Genomic DNA, 20269 nt, shown 5'->3' with positions numbered 1-20269 from the left:
GTCTTTCAGGTCTGCTGACAACATATTCTCCCAGGTTTTATCACAAAAACGTCCTTATTTCAGCCTCCTTTTTTGAAGAATGTTTCTAATGGATATAGCATTTGAAACTGACAGTGCTTTCAGTATGTCCATGTTTTTGCTCTCCACAGTTTCTGGTCAGAAACACGTTGTCATGCATAGTAGTTTACCCTATTTGTTAAGTGTTGTTTCTCCCTGGTATTTAATTATTTCAAATTTATTTTGGGCTCAATTTTATAATTTCCACTTCTCTGTTAAATTCTGCATTTTTTTCACTCCTTAAAATCAATTTTTAACACCTTGGACATATTTACAGTAGTTGCTTTCAAGTCCTTGCCTGCTAATTCCACAATCTGTCATCTTGGGCTCTGTTTTTCCTGATTGCTTGTGTTTTCTTGATTGTGAGTCCTTTTTTCCCGCTTCTTTATATTTGTAGTAAAGGACCATTATAGTAAATACTTTAATTTTGGTGGGCTACATGTAATATCTGTCACATATCTTAGTTTTATGTCCTTTTTTGTTTAACAGTGGATTAAAAATGTAAACTCATCCCAGTTCATAAGCTGTGTAAACAGAGAGGGCACAGTGACATGGTCTGAGGCTTTAGGGTACCAACTCCTACCTCTGACAGTTCATTGTGAGAAATCTGGGTCATGATGTCTCCTTTTGAGTTTTGTTGTGCCAGGTTGTTACTTCACTAATGGATCTCCCCAGTTCTGTGGAAGTTTGGGTTTAGGCTTTGGTTAGGAGAATGAAGTATTGTCTTTGTTCCAAAGTGTGGTCCATACCCACGATATGACTTTGCTGATACTCTATCCTGTGGTATGGACAAGCTGTCTCTACTATAGATGAGCTGAAATTCTGTTTCCAAATACTGTATGATCCCTACTATCTCAGTGGGATGCTCAACTCTGCACTCTGTGGCACTCAACTGCTGTGCTAGGACCTGTAAAATCCCAATCCAGGTATGAGAAACAGCCCCAGCCACTGACCCATGAGGAGCTTCTGCAGATTCCTGGCACCTCAGCAGAATTCCCCATCTCCCAGATTCTACCCAGTGCTACTATAAGGCTCTGCTTTGGCTCCACTACCCTGTGCTAGAGTCAGGAAATTGTCCCCAACTAGATAAATGTGGGAGTTGAAATGTCTCCCTTTTCTCAAGGACTATATTCCTTTATCACCTACCATCCACTATCAGTTGCCTAGAGGTACTCCCATGAAGAGTAGATGTTGTGCTAAGAGGCAATTGAGAGGACATGGATAGAATTACTGGAGATACAGATTCAACTGTAGTTTGGAAAGTTTGCTGAGGAGAAACTGGGAAAGAGGTGGCTGGGAGGAGTCATCCTATGGTGAGACAAATCTCAAATAACCGAGCGAAGGAAATGGGCCTCGAAAGGAGCCCACATTTGACTGAATCTGTCTGTAAAGCAGTATCTCCTCAGAGCACTGTTATAAACAATAAAGCCACCAGCTGATGGCTGCTGGAACTTAAGAGTAAGGAACTTAAGAGACAGTCAAAGAGACATGCCAAAACAACTGTCCTTCCAGGGTGACTGTGGGCAAACCAGCGCTGTCCCCTTTGAGGATCAACATCAAAGGCTTAATACTGGGAGGCTCATTACTTAAGGGCAAAAGATAATTTTCTTCCCCACTAAGATCAGGAACAAGAAGAATGTCTGTTCTTGCCACTTATATTCAGCACGAGCCAGACAATTAATAAATAGAAAGAAAAGGAAAACAGAATAAAAGAGAATTGTACAACTATCTCTATTTGAAGATGACATAATCTTATGTGCTTACACAGACGCCTAAGCATTAGATGTATTAAATGAGATCATCAAGGTTTCAAGATACCAGATCAGCAGTACAAAAATAAATAAACAGGCCTAAGAGACATGTAGAGAGCACTCCACCCAACGACACCAGAATATATATTCTTTTTGAGTATACATGGAACATTACCCAGGCTAAACCAAATGCTAGAAAATAAAACAAGCCTCATTAGATTTAAAAGGATAAAAATAATATAAAATAGGTTCTCTGGTCACAAAGAAATCAACAACAAAAAAGAAATCTGGAATCTTCAAAAGGTTATGGAAATTTAAAAACACATTCTTATAGGACTGTTATGGGCTACATTTTGGTCCCCAAAAAGATATGTTGAAGTTCTGACAGTTCCTCAGAATGTGACTTTATACAGAAGTAGTGGTCTTGCAGACATAATTAGTTAAGATGAGGAAATACTGGAAAAGTGTGGACCCTTAATACAGTATGACAGGTATTCTTATAAGAGGAGGAAAGTTGTACAAAGAAAGAAGGACACCAGGTGAACACACAGAGACCCACAGGGATCTCATTACTGACATATGATGATGGAGGCAGAGACTGGAGTGATATGCTCAGAGACTACAATGCCAAAAGTTGCCAGTGTCTGTTAAAAGCTAGGAGAGAATCATTGAACTTACTGTCTTTCTGAACCCTCTAGAAGGAACTAACTTTGCTGGTACCTAGATTTCAGACTTCTAGCCTTAAGAATTATGAGAAAATAAATTTCTGTTGTTTTAAGCCACCTGATTTGTGATTTACTTTGTTATAGCAGTCCTAGAATATAAATACAATAATAACTGTATCAAAGAAGAAATTAAAAGGGAAATGTGAAAATCCCTTGAGATGTATGAAAATAAGGATACAATGTATCAAAACTCATGGGATGCCGTTAAGCAGTATGCAGAGGAATATTTAGAGCTGTAAATGTCTATATTAAGAAAGAAGAAATAATTCAAATCAATAACCTAATCTGCCTTAAGACACTAGAAAAGGAGGAGCAAACTAAAACTAAAGCAAAGAGAAGGAAGCAAATAAAGATTACAAAAAAATTAATGAAATCGGGAAGAGAAAAACAGAGAAAATCAACGATGCCAAAAGCTGGTTATTTGAAAATATTGACAAAACTGATAAACTTTTAAGCTAGACTGACCAAGAAAAGAGAGAGAGGGAGAGGGAGAGAAAGAAAGATGATTCGACTTAATTAAGAACAGAAATGAAAAAGGAAACTTTACTACCAATCTTATAGAAATAAAAAGGATCATAAAGAACTACAGTGAACAACTGTATGCCAATAAAAGTAGACAATTTAGTTGAAAATGGACACATTTCTAGAAAGACATGAATGACTAAATCTGACATAAGAAGAAATAGTCAATGTGACTAGACCTATAACAAGTAAAAAGACTGAATTAGTAGTCAAAGGGAAAAAACAATAACCACAAAGAAACATCTATACTCAGGTGACAGGTGACTTAAATGGTAAATTCTATCAAACATTTGAAGATGAATTAATAAAAATTCTTCATAAACTCTTCCAAAAAATAGTAAAGGAGGGCATACTTCTCAGCTAATACCATGAGGCCAGTGTTACCCTGACACAAAAATAAGACAAATACCACAAAAAAGAAAAGGGCTAGTATAATGTATGAATACAGGCCTATCAGGCCAAATCCAGCAATATATAAGACAATTATACATGATTATTACATGATATCTATCACAGGAATGCAAGGTTGGCTTAACATCTAAATATTAATTAACATAATGCGCCTTACTAATAGAATAACAAAAACTGCTTGATAGTCAATAGATGCAGAAAAAGCATATGAAAAAATTCAACACCCATTCACAATTAAAAAACACTCTACAAACCAGATGTAGTAGGAAACTTCCTCAATCTGATAAAGTTCATCTATAAAATACCCATATCTAATATCATACTTAATGGAAAAAGACTAGTTTCCCCCTGAAATCTGAAACAAAAAAAGGATGTCTGCTCTTGTCACTGAAATTCAGCATAAGTCAAGCCAATTATTAAATAAAATGAAAGAAATGACAGATTCCAAAGACAATTGTACAACTATCTCTATTTGAAGATGACATAATCTTCTATGAATATAGAGAAGCCTAAGCAATCCACCAAAAAATTATTAGAAGAAATGAGTTCATTAAGGTGTCTAGAAATAAGATCTGTAGTACAAAAATCAACTATTTCAACATACTAACAATGAGCAATGTGAAAGTGAAATTAAAAAGTAATTCCATTTACAATATTATCAAAGCAATAAAATCTTTAGTAATAAATTTAACAATAGAAGTACAAAATGTGGGCCAGAAAACATCGTTGAAAAATATTAAAGAAAAAGTAATTAAATTGAAAAACATCCCATATTCACAGACTTAATATTAAGATGGCGCTATTTCCCAAATTGATTTACAGATTCAACATAATATGTATCAGAATCCTAGCTAGCTTTTCTGTAGAAATTGACAAGCTGATTCTAAAATTCACATGGAATTGCTAGAGAGCCAGAATAGTGAAAGCAATATCAGGAAAGAAGAGAGAAAGTGGGGATCATAAACAGAAAAGCACTTAACTGTCATTCTACATATTTTTAACTCAAGATAATATAAGTTGACACAGGCTGTTTCTTTCCCTAAATATTAATATGTTAAATCCTAGTGCCGAAAGTATTAGTATTTGGAGGTGGGACTTTTGGAAGGTGATTATATAATGAAGGTAGATTGCTCATAAATGGGATTAGTTCCTACATAAAACAAACCACAGAGAGCTCCCTCTCTTCTTCCATCAGGTGAGGTGGCAGCTAGAAAATGGCTCTCCATATAACAGAAAACAGGCCCTCCCTCAAACTGAGACACTCAAACTGCCAGTAGCTTGATTCTGGAATAATCAGACTCCAGAAATGTGAGAACCATTTATAAGCCACCCAAACTGTGGTATTTCATTATAATAGCCTGAAGAGACTACGACACAAATATAATCTATAAATAAAGAACATATTGATTTCTATGCCTGATGTAGGAAAATTTGATTGGAAAAGGCTAAAGCGGTGGCAGACATTTTTTATACCTTTACTGTGACTCTGGTAGTAGTTGCATTTGCCAGAACTTAAAATTAGTGTAATTATAACTCAGTGAAGTTACTTTAACAATCATCTTTTGTGTCTTGGCCAGAAAGAAAATACTGATCAACTATAAAATTTTAATTTAATGGTTATATTATTTTTACAACAATCCAAAGAAGTCTCTAGGAACAAAATAAAAAATAAGCAAACATCTAAAATATTTAGAAATTAGAAAATTGCTTTAAAATAACCTTTACATCAACAAGGAAACAAAGGCAGAAATAATCTGAAAACCAAGGAAAAGTATTTCATCAAAATTTGCAAGGTATAGTTCAATCAACACTCAGATTATAATACATATAATCTGATTATTTCATTACTATTCAATCAGAGAAACACGAAAAAACCCCAAAAGTGTAATGAAAGCATAAAAATAAAAGTTAAATGTAATGAAAGAACAGATAATGAATAAATGAAAAATTTTATAAAAGTTAGTTTTATAAAAAAGGAATAATTAAAAATTCCTGATGAGTCAGATTATGCAAGAAAGGAAGAAATAAAAATAGAAAACACTGAAAATTAGATAGAAATACAAATGTAATATCAATTAAATTTTAAGCGAAAATAATCTGTACATATATTTTTATATGAAGTTTTAAATCCCAAGGCAAAAGATGACTTTTGTAGTACAATACATTGCCCAAGAGATAGAAGAAATTGGCAAAAACAAAACAAAGACCCCAAACTATAAAAGAAATGGAAAGTTTGTTGAAGAGTTTCATTTAAAAAGGTGACAGCTGAACACTATGGCTCATGCCTGTAATCCCAGCGCTTTGGGATGCTGAGGTGGGAGGATCACTTGAGCCCTGGAGTTCAAGACCAGCACTGTCAACATAGCAAGACTCTGTCTCTAACAAATAATAAAAAATGTAGCCGGGGATGATGTTGTTTGCCTATAGTCCCAGCTCCTCGGCTACTTAAGACAGGTGGGACAATTGCTTGAGGCTGGGAGGTAGAGGCTGCAGTGAGCTGTGGTCGTGCCACTATACTCCAGCCTGGGGACACAGCAAAACCCTGTCTCAAAAAAATTAAATTAAATTAAAATTGAAAATAAAAAGGTTACTAAATAGTTTCATGAATGAGTATTTTCCAAAATGGTTAAATTAATCTTCCCAAAATGGTTAACAATAGTTATTTAAAGTCTTCCAGATAAGAAAGATCAATAGTTTATAGCAAATTATAATGAACAAAAAAGACAACCATATAACAAAATTAATAGATTACATGTAAATATGCTAAAAAAGAAAAATTTTATTTCCTCTGGGTATTAAAAAACTAAATCCATGGGAAAGTAGAGTTCAATAAATTAATTAGTTGCACAAAATTAGAAAATTTAAAAATCTATTCATCAAATAGGAAATCGGTAACACCAAGAAATTAGAGAAAAACCTTCTATCAGTGGAACATGGATACAGATAAACATTATACATGATAAACAAGATTTATCAAAATATATTAAATACTTCCTTAAAAAGTAAAACTCTAAAATCATATCTATTGAAGTCATGCATATATTAGATGTGATTGCTTTCTTCACAATAATCTAATATTGTTATAAGTTCTAGCTATGCAGTCAGATAAGAAAGCAAAATATGTACAAATATGAGAAAAGTGGGTTAAATTTTTTATTTGTAGATGACATTACCATATGCCTTAAAAAGCAAGAGACTAAAAATAAAACTTTTCAGCTGATAAAGAGTCTATAATTAAATGGCCAGATACAAAACAGTTTTAAGATTCTGGTAATAATAATAAATTCTAGATAGGACTAAAAACAAATCTTGAAGTTGTTGTTCTAGTACCTAAACTTTGAAAGGCGGGACTATACTGGGTGAGATCCTTATTTATACAGTTTTTCTACTAAGGGAATGTCATAAATACAGCCCAAAAGAAAGTCAGTGCGCAGCTGAGAAGGTAGAGAGTTTGGAGATGTCAGAGCACACAAAAGTTGAGGAGGGAAATCTGAGAAAGTAAAGAGAACCACAGAAGCGGAAGTCCCCAAATTTGAATTCTTATTTCTTTCAAATCCTTGACAGAGGACACCAAGGCCAAAACAGAAATGTAACCACCCAACTAAAACTTAAAGGGACATATTCATATATTTAAGATGATTCATGAGAAATGTAACTTGCCACTAGGATAAAAGTTGATTAACTTCAGAGAAACACACCAGCATCCAGAAAGATATTGGAGCATGTTATCCACAGTGGAGTATACAAATATAAAAAAGTTCTAGCCATGTAAAGAAATGGAATATTACATGGTCTAGAGTAAAATCAGTCAACAACACAAAACTCATAGAAAATCCAGATAGTGAAAATTCAGACAACAATTTCTAAATAACATACAGATATGTTAAGTAATCTTCAGGAAAATATATATTTAGAAAAAATAGTTGAAGAGATGGGGAATTTCAGGAGAAACATAGCAGCTACAAAAATGAACCAAAAAGAAATCCCAGAACTTTAAAATCTTGTGTGTGTGTGTGTGTGTGTGTGTGTGTGCGCGCGTGCATCTGTGTGTATTTTTTAAAAAGTCTCCACATGAGGTTAACAACAGATAGGACAGAATATTAGGAAAAGAACAGTGAGATCAGACAGATAACAAATTGCCCAAACCATTACCAGTGAAAAACCACACAAAGCCTTAATAACCTGTAGCACAGTATAAACAGGTCCAACGGAAGTGTCAGAGTATCGGAAGAAAAGAGACATAATGGGGCAGAAAAAGTATCTGAAAAAATGTAATGCTTTAAACTCCTCTAAACTTCACTGAAATCAGCAGCCTGCTGACCTAGAAACCTCAGAGGACACCATGAAGAATGAACGTAAAAGTGGTCAGGGTAAAATGACACGGCACACAGGGGAAAAACAACTGCCAACTTTTCCTCAGGAAAAAAAAATTAAAATAAAATAAAATTAAAGGTGGAGGCCAGAAGACCATTTGCTGACTTTCATGAAATCTTGAAAAAAAAAAAAAAAAAAAAACTATCTACTTAGAATTCTAAGTCCGGTGAAAATATATTTAAAATGTGAAGCCACAATAAAGCCATTCTTAGATTAACAAACAAACAAACAAAAAACACACACATACTTTAAAGAATCTGCTTTCAACACACTGAGAGATGTTAAAGGAAATTATTTAGGCTCAAATGAAATTATAGAAGTTGGAAATTTTGATCTACGTGAATAAATTAAAAGCAGAAGAAATGGTGTAGATGTAAAAAAATATTTAAACATGATTTTTCTTAAATTCTATTTTTTTTTTTTTGAGACAGAGTCTTGCTCTGCAGCCCAGACTGCAGTGCAGTGGCAGGACCTCAGCTCACTGCTACCTCCACCTCCCAGGTTCAAGCAATTCTCCTGCCTCAGCCTCCCAAGTAGCTAGGATTACAGGAACGCACTACCACACCTGGTTAATTTTTGTATTTTTAGTAGAGGTGGGGTTTCATCATGTTGGCTAGGCTGGTCTTGAACTCCTGACCTCAAGTGATCAGTCCGCTTCAGTCTCCCAAGTGCCAGGATTACAGATGTGAGCCACCACGCGGCTCAATTTTCTTAAATTCTTTAATAATTGATTCATTATTCAATTTGAAATATTAGCAACCTATTTTGGTGTATAATATGTAGCAACAATACCGACATATATAAAATAGCAGAAAAGATGAAAAGAGGTATAAATTGAATTATTTTTAAGCTTTTTACATTTAATAAAATTGCAATGATATTAATTCAAAGTGGACTAATAAAAATGCATACTGTAAACTCAAGAACAACCATTTGAAAATTTAAAAAGGGTGTAACAATAAAATCAAAAGGAAATGTAGAATGAAACATCAGCCCCATACACAAATAGCTTAATATAGAAAATGGATAATTAGAAAACTTATAAATGCAAATAGATTAAACAGTACATTTAAATGCAGTGATTGCAAGTCTCAACTATTGCTGTTAAGACACACTTCCAATGCAAAGACACAAAGGATTATAAAAGAATGTGATACATCAATAGTAAATATGAGAAAGTTTGTGTGGCCAGTTTAGACACAAAAAATTTTAAGCAGTATCAGCAGAAGAAAGAACATATTTCATACTGATGAGAGGGTAAATTATTGAGAAGACATAATAAACCTAAATGTGTAAGCACCAAATAACACTTTCAAAATGTGAAGCAAAAATGACATACATCTATATAAAAATTCACAATTTTAAACATAATGGAAACTGCATTTCCAGTTAGAAGTCAGAAAAATTACATTCACAAATAAAGTCCGAAGCAGAATATTCTTTTTCTTTTTAAATATTAATGATCAAGGAAGCAAAGGGTCAGAAGGTCTATAATTTATGTTGAAATGGTACACTCCCTACCTCCAAAAAAGAAGCAAAAAAAAAAATACAGTAAATTATTGATAATTCTTGAATCTAGGTATGGCTGTACATTTGATTATTTCTACTTTAATGTAAGTTTGAAATTTTTCTTAAAACATTTTTTACAAAATGACAATTTCCATAAATTGAAAGTAAAGATTATTTGAGCAGGTAAGTATGATACATTTCAACATACTGACAGAACCAAAGCTGTATGACTGTAGTTGAGGATTAGATAATGAGTAATAAATGATTTAAGGGGTCTAAAGAATTATCCAAGCTTATGAGAAAATGCAATAAATTCAATTCAGGAAAGAATTGATTATTCATTAATGGTATCAACTTAATGGTATCGACTCATTCCATCAGAATTAAAGTATGTTCATAAAAATATAACTCTAGAAGAATTAATATCCAAATATAAAAATTAAAACTAAAAAATACATAAAGAACATTTTAATTATTATTTGTTACTATGAGACTTGATTTTTTTAAAAGATAAAAAATTTGTCCGCCTGAAACTAGTTTTTTTGTATTCAAAAGAAAATCTGAATAAGTTTTTTGAAACTCACCTAAAGAAATATCTTTAATATATAAAAGAAAATTTTAATATCCTTAACAAAAATATAGAATGAAAACTGATATATAAAAAAGTAAATAATTTGACAAAAAATAGGAAAAGTTTATGAATAGAAAAATACACAGAAGTCAGAATAACAAGTAATAAACACGAAAAGACCTTCAACATAGTGAGTGGTTAGAGAATGCTATATATGAAGGGGTTTTCACTTTTATGTTAGAAGGAGTGTGAATTTCTACAGACTTTTCTGAGAATTTAATATATGTATAAATTGTTGGCAATATATGTTCCAGGCATACATTGTTTTATTGCATTTTGGTTGACTGTGCTTCACAAATACTGTGTTTTTGTTTTTTTTAGAAATTGAAGTTTTGTGGCAACCCTTTGTACAGCAAGTATATCGGCACCATTTTTCCAACAGTAAGTGCTCACTTTGAGTCTCTATGTTACATTTTGGTAATTTTCAAAATATTTCAAACGTTCTCATTATTTTATTATATCTGTCATGGTGATCTATGCTCAGTGATCTTTGATGTTACCATAGTAATTATCTGTGGGTTCCATGAATCACGCCTATATATGACAGTAAACTTAATTGATAAATGTTGCATGTATTCAGACTGCTCCACCAGCTTGGCTCTTCCCCCTTCTCCTTCCCTGTCTTTGAACATTCCTGTTCCCTAAAAGCAGTAATACTGAAATCAGAGCAGTTAATAACTCTACAATGTCCTCTAATTGTTCAAGTGAAAGAAAGTCACATGTCCCTCACTTTAAATTAAACGCTAGATGTGACTAAACTTAGGCACATCTAAAGCTGAGATGGGCTGAAGGCAAGGACTCTTGGGCTAAACAGTCAGGTTGTGAATGCAAAGAAAAGTTCTTCGAGGGAATTAAAAGTGCTACTCCAGTGAGCACAAGGGCACTTAAGTGTTCTTGATGATATGAAGAAAGTGTTAGTAATCTGAATAGAAGATAAACCAGCCATAACACTCCCTTAAGCCAAAAGCGAATACAGAGCAAGGCCCTAACTCTCTCCAATTCTATGAAGCCTGAGAGATGTGAAAAGGCTGCAGAAGGAAAGTTTGAAAGCAGCAGAGATTGGTTCGAGAGGTTTAAAGAAAGGTAAAATAGCGCAAGCTGAAGCAGCAAGTGCTGATGTAAACGCTGTCGCAGGTTATTGAGAAGATCTAGCTAAGCTAATGGATGAAGGCAGCTTAACTAAATAACAGATTTTCAGTACAGACAAAACATCTATTAGAGACATCTAGGACTTGTATATCTGGAGAGGAGAAGTCAGTGTCTAGCTCTAAAGCTTCAAAGGATGAGCTCACTCTCCTGTCAGGGGCTAATGCAGCTGGTGACATCAGGGCAAAACCAATGATCATTTACCACTTAGAAAATTTGAGGGCCCATAAGAATTACACTAAATCAATTCTGTCTGTGCTCTATATATGGAACAACAAAGCCTCAATTACAGCACATTTGTTTAGAGCATCATATACTGAATATTTTAAGTCTAGCATAGAAACCTGCTCGGAAAGAAAGGTTCCATTCAAACTGTTACTGCGCACTGACAATGAACCCTCAAGAGCTGTAATGGACATGTACAAGGAGACAACATCCATTCTGTAGCTAATGGATCAAGGTGTAATTCTGACTTTCAAGTCCTATTATCTAAGAAATAAGTCTTATAAGAATGCAGCTGTTATAGACAGTGATTTCTCTAATGAATGTGGGAAAGGTAAACTGAAACCTTCTGGGAAAGATTCATCATTCAAGATTCCATTGAGAACATTCATGATTCATAGGAGGTAGCCAAAGCTTCAAGACTTCAGTGGAGAAAGATGTGGTAGAAACTAGTGGAGCCTGAAAATGATGACTGATGGAATCATCATCAAACTTGAATGGATAAGGTACTTCTTACGGATGAGCCAAGAAAGTTTCTTGATATGAAAACTATTTCTGGTGAAGATGCTAGGAACATTGTTGAAATGACAGCAAAGGATTTAGAACATTCCATAAATTTGCTTGATAAAGCAGAGGGAGGGTTTGAGAAGAATGACTCTAATGTTAAAAGAAGGTCTACCGCAGGTGAAATGCTATCAAACAGCGCCGTAAGCTGCAGAGATATTTTCTGTGAAAGAAAGAGTCCATTGATGTGATAAGCTTCACTGCTGTCTTATTTTAAGAAATTGCCACATCCAGGCTGGGCATAGTGGCTCTTTTCTATAATCCTAGTTACTCAGGAGGCTGAAGTGGGAGGACTGCTTGAGGTCAGGAGTTTGAGACTAGCCCGGGCAACACAGCAACACCCTATCTCTAAAATAAGAAATGAAAAAATTTAGCTGGATATGGTGATATGCACCTATAGTTCAGCTACTCAGGAGGCTGAGGTAGGAGGATCCCTGGAGCTCAGGAGTTCGAGGCTGCAGTGAGCTATGATCATGCCACTGCACTCCAGCCTCGTTGACTGACTGAATGAGACCTCATCTTTTAACAAGAAGAAAATAAATTGCCACATGCATCCCTCCTGTCCTATGGTTTGCAACCACCACCCTGGTCAGGAGCCATTCATGTGGAGACAAGACCCTCCACCAGTAAAAAGATTATGATTTGCTGAAGTCTTAGATGATCATTAGCATTTTAAACAATAAAGTATTTTTACATTAAGGTATGCATTTTTTAGACATAATGTTATTGCATACTTAATAGGCTCTATGGTATAACTTTTATATGCACTGGGAAACCAAAAAGTTTCTGTGACTTCCTTTATTATAAAGTTTATTTTAGAATATCTCTGAGTTATACCTGAACATACTGTATCACACACACACACCCCTACCTTTGGAAAATCACAGAAAAATGCATAAGATGACATTATATGAAACAGACAGTTGATACTGGAATGCAGAGTAATATATTACTTTTTCTTTATACCTCTACATTATTTGAATTATTAAACATGCATTGCCTTCCAATGCATGTTTCAATGCATTTGTTTAAATTGCTTTTCAAGTTTTCATGTATAAAAATTATTTAAACATGCATAATTATACAGTATGTACCATACACATATGTACATTAGTACCAAAGGTGATGTTTTCAAGTAAATGCTTACATTTTCTATTTTATAATAATTATTGTAATCATTCTGCTGAAAATAATATATTCAAGAAACTAGATACTAGTTACATGATTCTTATTTATAAACTGCCCCCCCTCACCAAAAAAAAGAAAGCACATGGGTTTCAGGAAACCAAGGGATACTTCCTGAAGGCTATATTTCCCTGATCTTAGAATTGACATAAAAAAATACCGAACAAGCACCTGTTTCTGTAGGTCTTGGAACAAGGACTACACACAACCTACTGGAGACATAAAGACTATAGACCACACTTCTCACTTGGGCTGAAGGAAAAGAAGGATATGCTAGAACATCCTAGTGGATGTTCCGTGGCTTTTCCCTGATACCAACCCTCTGTATGGTCCTGGGAGAGGCCCTGGCAATGTCCTCAGACTGCCATGTGTGAAAGTAAGATTTCTTTGTATTGTTTTCTTAAATAACATTCTCCAAATTGTATCAGTTTCAAGCTCTACAAAATCTGGTGTCCAGTTTGAAAGTAAGTGCAATCACAAAAGAACTGCTTTTTATCTAAAGGCATCAATATCATTATACACATAGTATTTATTCTTGAAGAGGTAAACTTCATTAGATATCTATAGTCATTTGTAAAACTAATATTTTGTGTTTGGTGTACCTGAGTGAATAGTGAATTGTTTCTAAGAACTTTAAAACAGTCTGTCCCAAAGAACAAATGTAGGATCAGTACTTAATGAATCACAGAGGAGATATACAGAACACCTGGACAAAAAGCGTAAATCCAAATTCAGCAAGACTGGCATGGAGGCAGTAAAGAAGCACTCACTGGCCTAGAGAGAAAGACATCCTCACTTAAGATGAAGTTGGTCAGACATGCAAATAGGAACAGAAGAGCCACAGCAATAAAAGCTAGTGTTACCACTACAAACTGTTAAAGGGAGACGATGGCAGGTTAGCCAATGAACTTAGATCTCAAATACAGATGGGTGAACAGGTTAATAATGAACATACCTGGCATATTTCTGAATCCACTAGGCAAGACACCCATCCTCAGAAACAAAAGGGCATCAGACTAATTTAGCTTGATTCCATTCGGACATGTAATTTATCTAATCCTCCTTGTTCTAATTCCATGTTCACCAAATAAACATTTTATTGCTACTTGGCTTCCTAAATGATTCTGACCCCATGGGATGCCAACATTCTGATCCTTGTGACTGCATCATACATTTGCAGATCAATAAAAGGGGAGTCCAGTTTCTACATCAATCACATTAGCTTGCTTAATAGGGCTGGATTCTGAAACAGGAATCCAATTTCATTTGCTCTTGAGTCGCTGAGGCCAATGGCCAGACCCTGATGGGGATCAATGCAAGAAGGGACCTCTTGGGGAAACATCACGCCAGCCTTTCCTTTTCAAGGTGCCAGTCCCTGTGTGACTAGTTTAATTTCCAATCTGTATTTTAATTATCTTCACTAGACATTGTCAGCAACTCTGTCAAACAACAAAATGCCTAAAGTAAATATAAACAAGATGTACATAAAATGAAAAACATGTAAATCTTTTACATTCCTTTTTTCAAACATAAATTTATGTCATATTATATTTGTTAAGTATCAATTTATTCCAGATAACACTTTCTGAGCTTCTAAGTTTTTTAAAATTATTTTTACCTATGTGATTGATTATTAAGGTTTAGCGATCCGGTCTGGTACATCTCCTCCAACTGTTTCCTGTTTCCAAAGTATAAAGCAAGGTCTGTGGCAATGATGGCTTTGCGGATGATCTCAAGCACCTGTTCATATTCACTGGAGCTCAGGGTGGAGAAGATATTGTGCCCTTCCAACTATGGAAAAAATACAAATAAAAACCACCAATAACAAGCACAAGCTCTAATCTTATGACTTTTTCAGTTATTTGAAACAATATAGTCAGTCAATGACATTTGGCACATTAATGAAAGGTTTGGGGGGAAAAAAACAATAGTTTGAAATGACTAACAAAATAGTATTTTGCCTATAGAAACAATGAAGTTACCACTTAAAGCAACTATTTCAACTACAATCACATCATTTACTACCACAAAAACCCAGTGATTTAAATATACCTAGTTCTTGCATATTTCTAATAAAGAACTTGAAAATGTAAAATATTTAAGTTAAAGACTTTTGCTCTTAAGCTAATTAAAAACTTCAGTAATTTTTATATTATACTGGAACCTTAAAGGGCTTAAAAAGCCATCTATATATTTGTCCACTTCAGTTTGTAACATATCACAGCATGCCTAATGAATAGTAATGTATTTCTCTGTATCCTACAAGAAAATGTCCTACAACCTCAATATAATGCAAATTCAAACACATCAAAAACTCTACGGGTAAAAATACCTTTCCATAAAGCATAAATTACTGAAGGTGCAACAAGTCTAGGATCACCACTATTCTCAACGGAGGTGGAAATGGCAGATCATCACCCGAAACAAGACCAGAACACTGGTAATCTGGATTCTATTGGCTCATAATATTCTTCTGTGTATTAATCTTTTAAAACAATTTCTAATAATTTCTTCCTCTGAAGATTTTAAGGTTTCGATTTGTAATTGAGAAAAAAAAAGCTTTTGTTGAAACTAAAAAGTTTGAGATAATTAAGACGCATTCAATTTGTAGATTCATCAATCACTTGATATTATTTCATTATTAGTCAATATAGTACTACTCTAAGTTGATTTTTAATTAATTTCACTTTTCTTAACATACATTTATTGACTTAAAATACAGTAAAAACAAAATGATTGAAGTATATTTCTTTACAAAATTAGACATCTCACTAAGACACTGTCTCTTCATATTCTGAAATGAAACTGTACATGCACCATTTGTTTTCAATTACTAGAATAGTCATATATTATTTGCTCTTAAAGTCTTAGACGTATTTGAATTATCATATGACAAATGCAACAAATGGACTCAGTTGTAGTTATTTTCCTGGCAATAACAGTAGTAAGGCCTTACAATTGTAGGAAATTCTACAGCTTATAAAGGACTTTCAAACACATGCCTTTACTTTCAAATTCTAACACTTATATTATAGTTCAGAGTTCCCACATGGACTGTGCATGAGATGCTATGAGTTGAGCCGTTTGAGCACAGGTTGGTTAGTGACCGATGGGGACAAGAGGAGGGGAGTCAAGCTTTGGGCTGGTGGCTGAACCCAATTATCATCCAACCTCAACTCTCCTCATTTTTGTTGTAGAAAGTCAGAAGAAGGAAATATTTACTCTGATTCATGCTGTGGTATCTGCTTTCCTTTGATGTGACCACCACCTCTGCATCAACACTTAATGTCTGTGACCTGTGTTTCCCACTTCATGTTTCAGTATGTCTGGCTGGTGCTCATGTACCTATCTGCTTTCGGCAGGTCACGTGAAGGGAATCACAGCTGATACACTTTTAAGCTTTGTATTTGCATGCTCCACTCTCTTTATCACCAATAATTACCACCATAACCTGTTAAATTATAGTACATAAAAAGTCAAGTCTGCTGTTGAAATTTTTTAAAAAAATTCTAAAATAAGGACTCCTTAGCCTAGGCTCTATAAATTCTGTTGGGGACAAAAGAGTTATAATGTCACTGTAATTCTACATAATACACTGAGTGTGTCATCTGTAAGCTCATGTTTTTATCAGACTCCCAAAAGTGTCGACTGACCCAAAACTACGATTCATTTTAAATAATTTATGCTATTTCAGAGTCATTACTTTTCAGTATTAAAGGAAACTAGGTTAAAAAGCTCAGTAGAGGGCTTTTATAATAAAAAGGCATAACTCATTTTCTGTCTCCTTCGATATTTTACAAGAGTAAAGGGAACGAATGAATAAACAAAAAATAAATGTCTCCCTTTTCTTTAATAGAATCTAGCATTTACTGCTACCCAAACTAAAGAAAATAAGGCAGGGAGACACAAACAATGAAGCACAGCAGATAAACAGTATCTTCTTTAAACCTCCAATCTCACATTTGTTAACACATAATAAAACCTTATAATACAATGTAATATTCTTATACACCAATTGATAATTTTATTATAGTTAAGGAGTTTGAAGTCTATGTTAATTCAAGCTAGCTGATTCCATTTTGGATGCATCAAGCATGGAATAGTAAACTTTTTATACCCAGGAATGTTTTTAAAACTTAACAGGAATGAACAGCATGTAATTCTCATCTCTGTGAAAGCACACAGGCAGGCTCTGGTTGTAAATGCTGTGGCTGAGGTCTGATGTTAGAGAATGGAAACAATGTGGAAATTGGTGCCAATGCTTAAAGATGACCCAGGGACTCCCTTAAATAGAGGATCGTCAAAATACCTTCCAGCCCTTAATCATGAGGATCCTAAAGGCTCTGAGTATTCTGTCCACTCCTGGGGCATTAGGGAGCCACTGCTTTCTTGCCACATCTGTCTTTCCCATCACAATGAATAACATACAATATGTCTTCCTTTTTTTGGCAGACATTTAATCTGTAGTGTTCCATTTTGTGTAAGAACATTAGTAGTTTGGTAATTACTATATCCAAAGTCCCAAGCAGTGTAAGTTTCATTTTTTAAGGAGTTGACAGTTAAGTGGAAGACATCTGGGCATAAAAGCATGTAATTAAAATAGAGTGGAATGTTCTCTATGACTGAGCTAAATACATTACTATGGAAGAAGTCCTTTATTTACATGGAAGGCTTTTCCTTGGTGAGGACGTGAATTCTGAAAGACGAGTAGAGGTAGGAGGAGCAGCACGTGATGTGGAGCAGCTGAGATCACAGAAATAGTGATATTTGGTAGGAACTATAGAAAGTCCATACAGCTAAGCAAATTGAGTAGGGAAATAGGGAGTAATAACCTCAAATAGTTTTTTAATGGCTTGATTATGGAACTGAAATACTATCTTGAAGGTAATTATGAGCTGTTGACAATTTTCAGTTAGGTGGCGATATGATGAGATTTGTGTTTCAGAGCTGTCATTCTAGCAACAATGTAGACTGGAGGCAGGCCAGAACCAAGGCAGGAAGACTGACTGACAGATCTTCCTCAGACAGTTTAAAACATATTATTATTAATCACAAATATTGCCTCAAAAAGTCCTATGATGCTAGGCTCTATTAAGGAGATTCTTATGGAAAGACCCTGAAGCTCACATTTCTATGCCTGCATGACAAGCAGTCCAGGCCTTGATCTTCAGCAATCCTGCCCCACTGTGTCAAGCACTGCTATAGGAAGCCAGAGGTGTGGGCTGAATTGTTTACATGCTTTAGGAAAAATAAGTCAATGATGCAACTAAGTGCATCAAGCACTCATGGCGGCAATGCCCCTAAAACACATAGAATATGGATTTTGAAATTTAATTACCTAGTACATAACACCACCTATTAGGAAGCGTTACAGTATGGTAATTAAGATCACAGATTTTGGAGTCAAATAATTCTAGTTTTTAATGTCATTCTGTATTAGTTATGTGACAAATATATTACTTAGACTCTTTGATGCATATTGCTCTCATTTGTAAAATGAAAATAATAATACCTATCTTATGGGGATATAATAAAAATAAGCCGTATTAAAATATGTGCAAAATACTTAAGTTTCTGGTTCACTGTTTGCACCCAATACATGATAAAACGATGACTATTATAACAATGATGACTAATGATGATGATGAGGAGGAGGATAAAATCTACCAGTGTAACTTCCACAGTCAGAATTAAGGGAAAGAGAGATGAACAAACAAATATATGCCTAGGAATGAATCTGATAGCCAAATACTTTTCCATTCAGAACATATCTGTAGAAAAGGACAGATTTAAACTAGCCACGATGTCATATATTTCGGATTATTAGCACAGGTAGTGTTGAATAGCAGTACAATAATTTTGCTGTAATTGTAATACATAACAGTAAATTATACGTAGTGCAGACGAATTGGAAGAACTCTCTAGCTGAGTCACAGAAATAGTACTGCTATACAGACTAGTGAGAAGCCATGGGATCCCAAAATGTGGGTATAAATAGATAATTTTCAGAAATATGACCATATTTCAAAAGCAACAGATAATTTAAAATTAGTGGAATTTTTAAAATAGTCTTAATAATGAGAATAATCATTCCTAATTGGTCTATTTTCTAAAATTTTGGCTATTTTCAAAGTCAAAATGGGGTACTCACAGAAGGCAAAAGAAAGAAAAAAGTATAGTTTCAATATTCAAAATAATCATTAATATCTCATGAGTAAACAGAATAAACTGATTTAATATTCCAGCAATAGTGGTTCTATCACAATTACTAATTGTAAGCTAGTCAGTTTTAGGCAAGAAAACAAAGCTAACCTACTTTCTTGGATGTAACAGTTCCCACAAACAGTCTCCTCACTTGAAGGCATTCTGCAATCTCCTCACCTGAAGGCATTAAATTTGCCTTCTGCTCAGCTTCTGGGCTCTCTGCCCAGCCCGACATAGCTACTCACTTTCCTGACATAAAGCTTCAGTTTCAGGTCTCTGAGCACAGGTTCCGCCCACTCTGCCCTTCTCCCCATGCTCAACCTTCACATTTCCCCCTGTGCCGTATCAACGACCCCAGAGGTGGGCCTGTATGTCTGCAAGTGAATAAGGGGCAATGACTCTCCTTATCAACTTCTAATTCAGAAAAGGTGGGAAGCCAAACTCACAAACAGAAAATTTCAATACAATGTTAAAAAAAAAAACTAAACGACCACTAAGATGTATGTATGCCTAAGGTGCTCTGCGCTGTGTAAAAGGGGTGCAGTGATGCACCCCAGCGAGGTGGGGATGCACGCAAAGAATTTTACTGGATGAGGTCATACCTGAGTGGGTGGCCACAGAAAGGGTGGGGGGAAGTACATGTGGAGGAAACCCAGCCAGTGGGACAGAGTTAAGATACGATCTGAAACTACAGAAGCAGAGTAGATACTGTGGTCCTGAAACAGACAGGGGCCTCTCATAAAAGACTTGTGTATCAACTGAGAAACCAGGAAATGACTCCTGACGCCCTGGGGAGCCACTAATGGCTTTTAAATAGGAGAAAAACATATCCAGGCATATATTTGGAGGAGTGATTTGAGAGACAAGCACTTGGAGAAACAGTGATGGATAAGGGGGGAAAGGTGCAAAAACAGACAAAATACAATGAAGGCTGAAACCGGGATGTCAAGTAGGGACGGTGCTTGACA

General features: G+C 34.9%; 1 protein-coding gene across 6 annotated transcripts in view; it reads right to left on the bottom strand.

Annotated features, from left to right (window-relative positions):
• The window catches only part of PDE10A (phosphodiesterase 10A), a 685830-nt gene that overhangs the window by 24783 nt on the left and 640778 nt on the right, over nt 1-20269 (bottom strand). For all 6 annotated transcript variants that reach the window (XM_032253236.1, XM_032253234.1, XM_032253239.1 and 3 more), the window contains one exon: nt 14716-14888. In XM_032253236.1, the coding sequence (XP_032109127.1) occupies nt 14716-14888 (173 nt within the window). The remainder of the gene's footprint in view (nt 1-14715; nt 14889-20269) is intronic.

Source organism: Sapajus apella, unplaced genomic scaffold (genome assembly GCF_009761245.1).
Source record: "Sapajus apella isolate SASKATOON/1434 unplaced genomic scaffold, GSC_monkey_1.0 scaffold82, whole genome shotgun sequence".
Taxonomy (NCBI): Eukaryota; Metazoa; Chordata; class Mammalia; order Primates; family Cebidae; genus Sapajus; species Sapajus apella.
The sequence above is the reverse complement of the archived record's forward strand: the minus strand, read 5'-3'. Positions and strand labels throughout refer to the sequence as shown.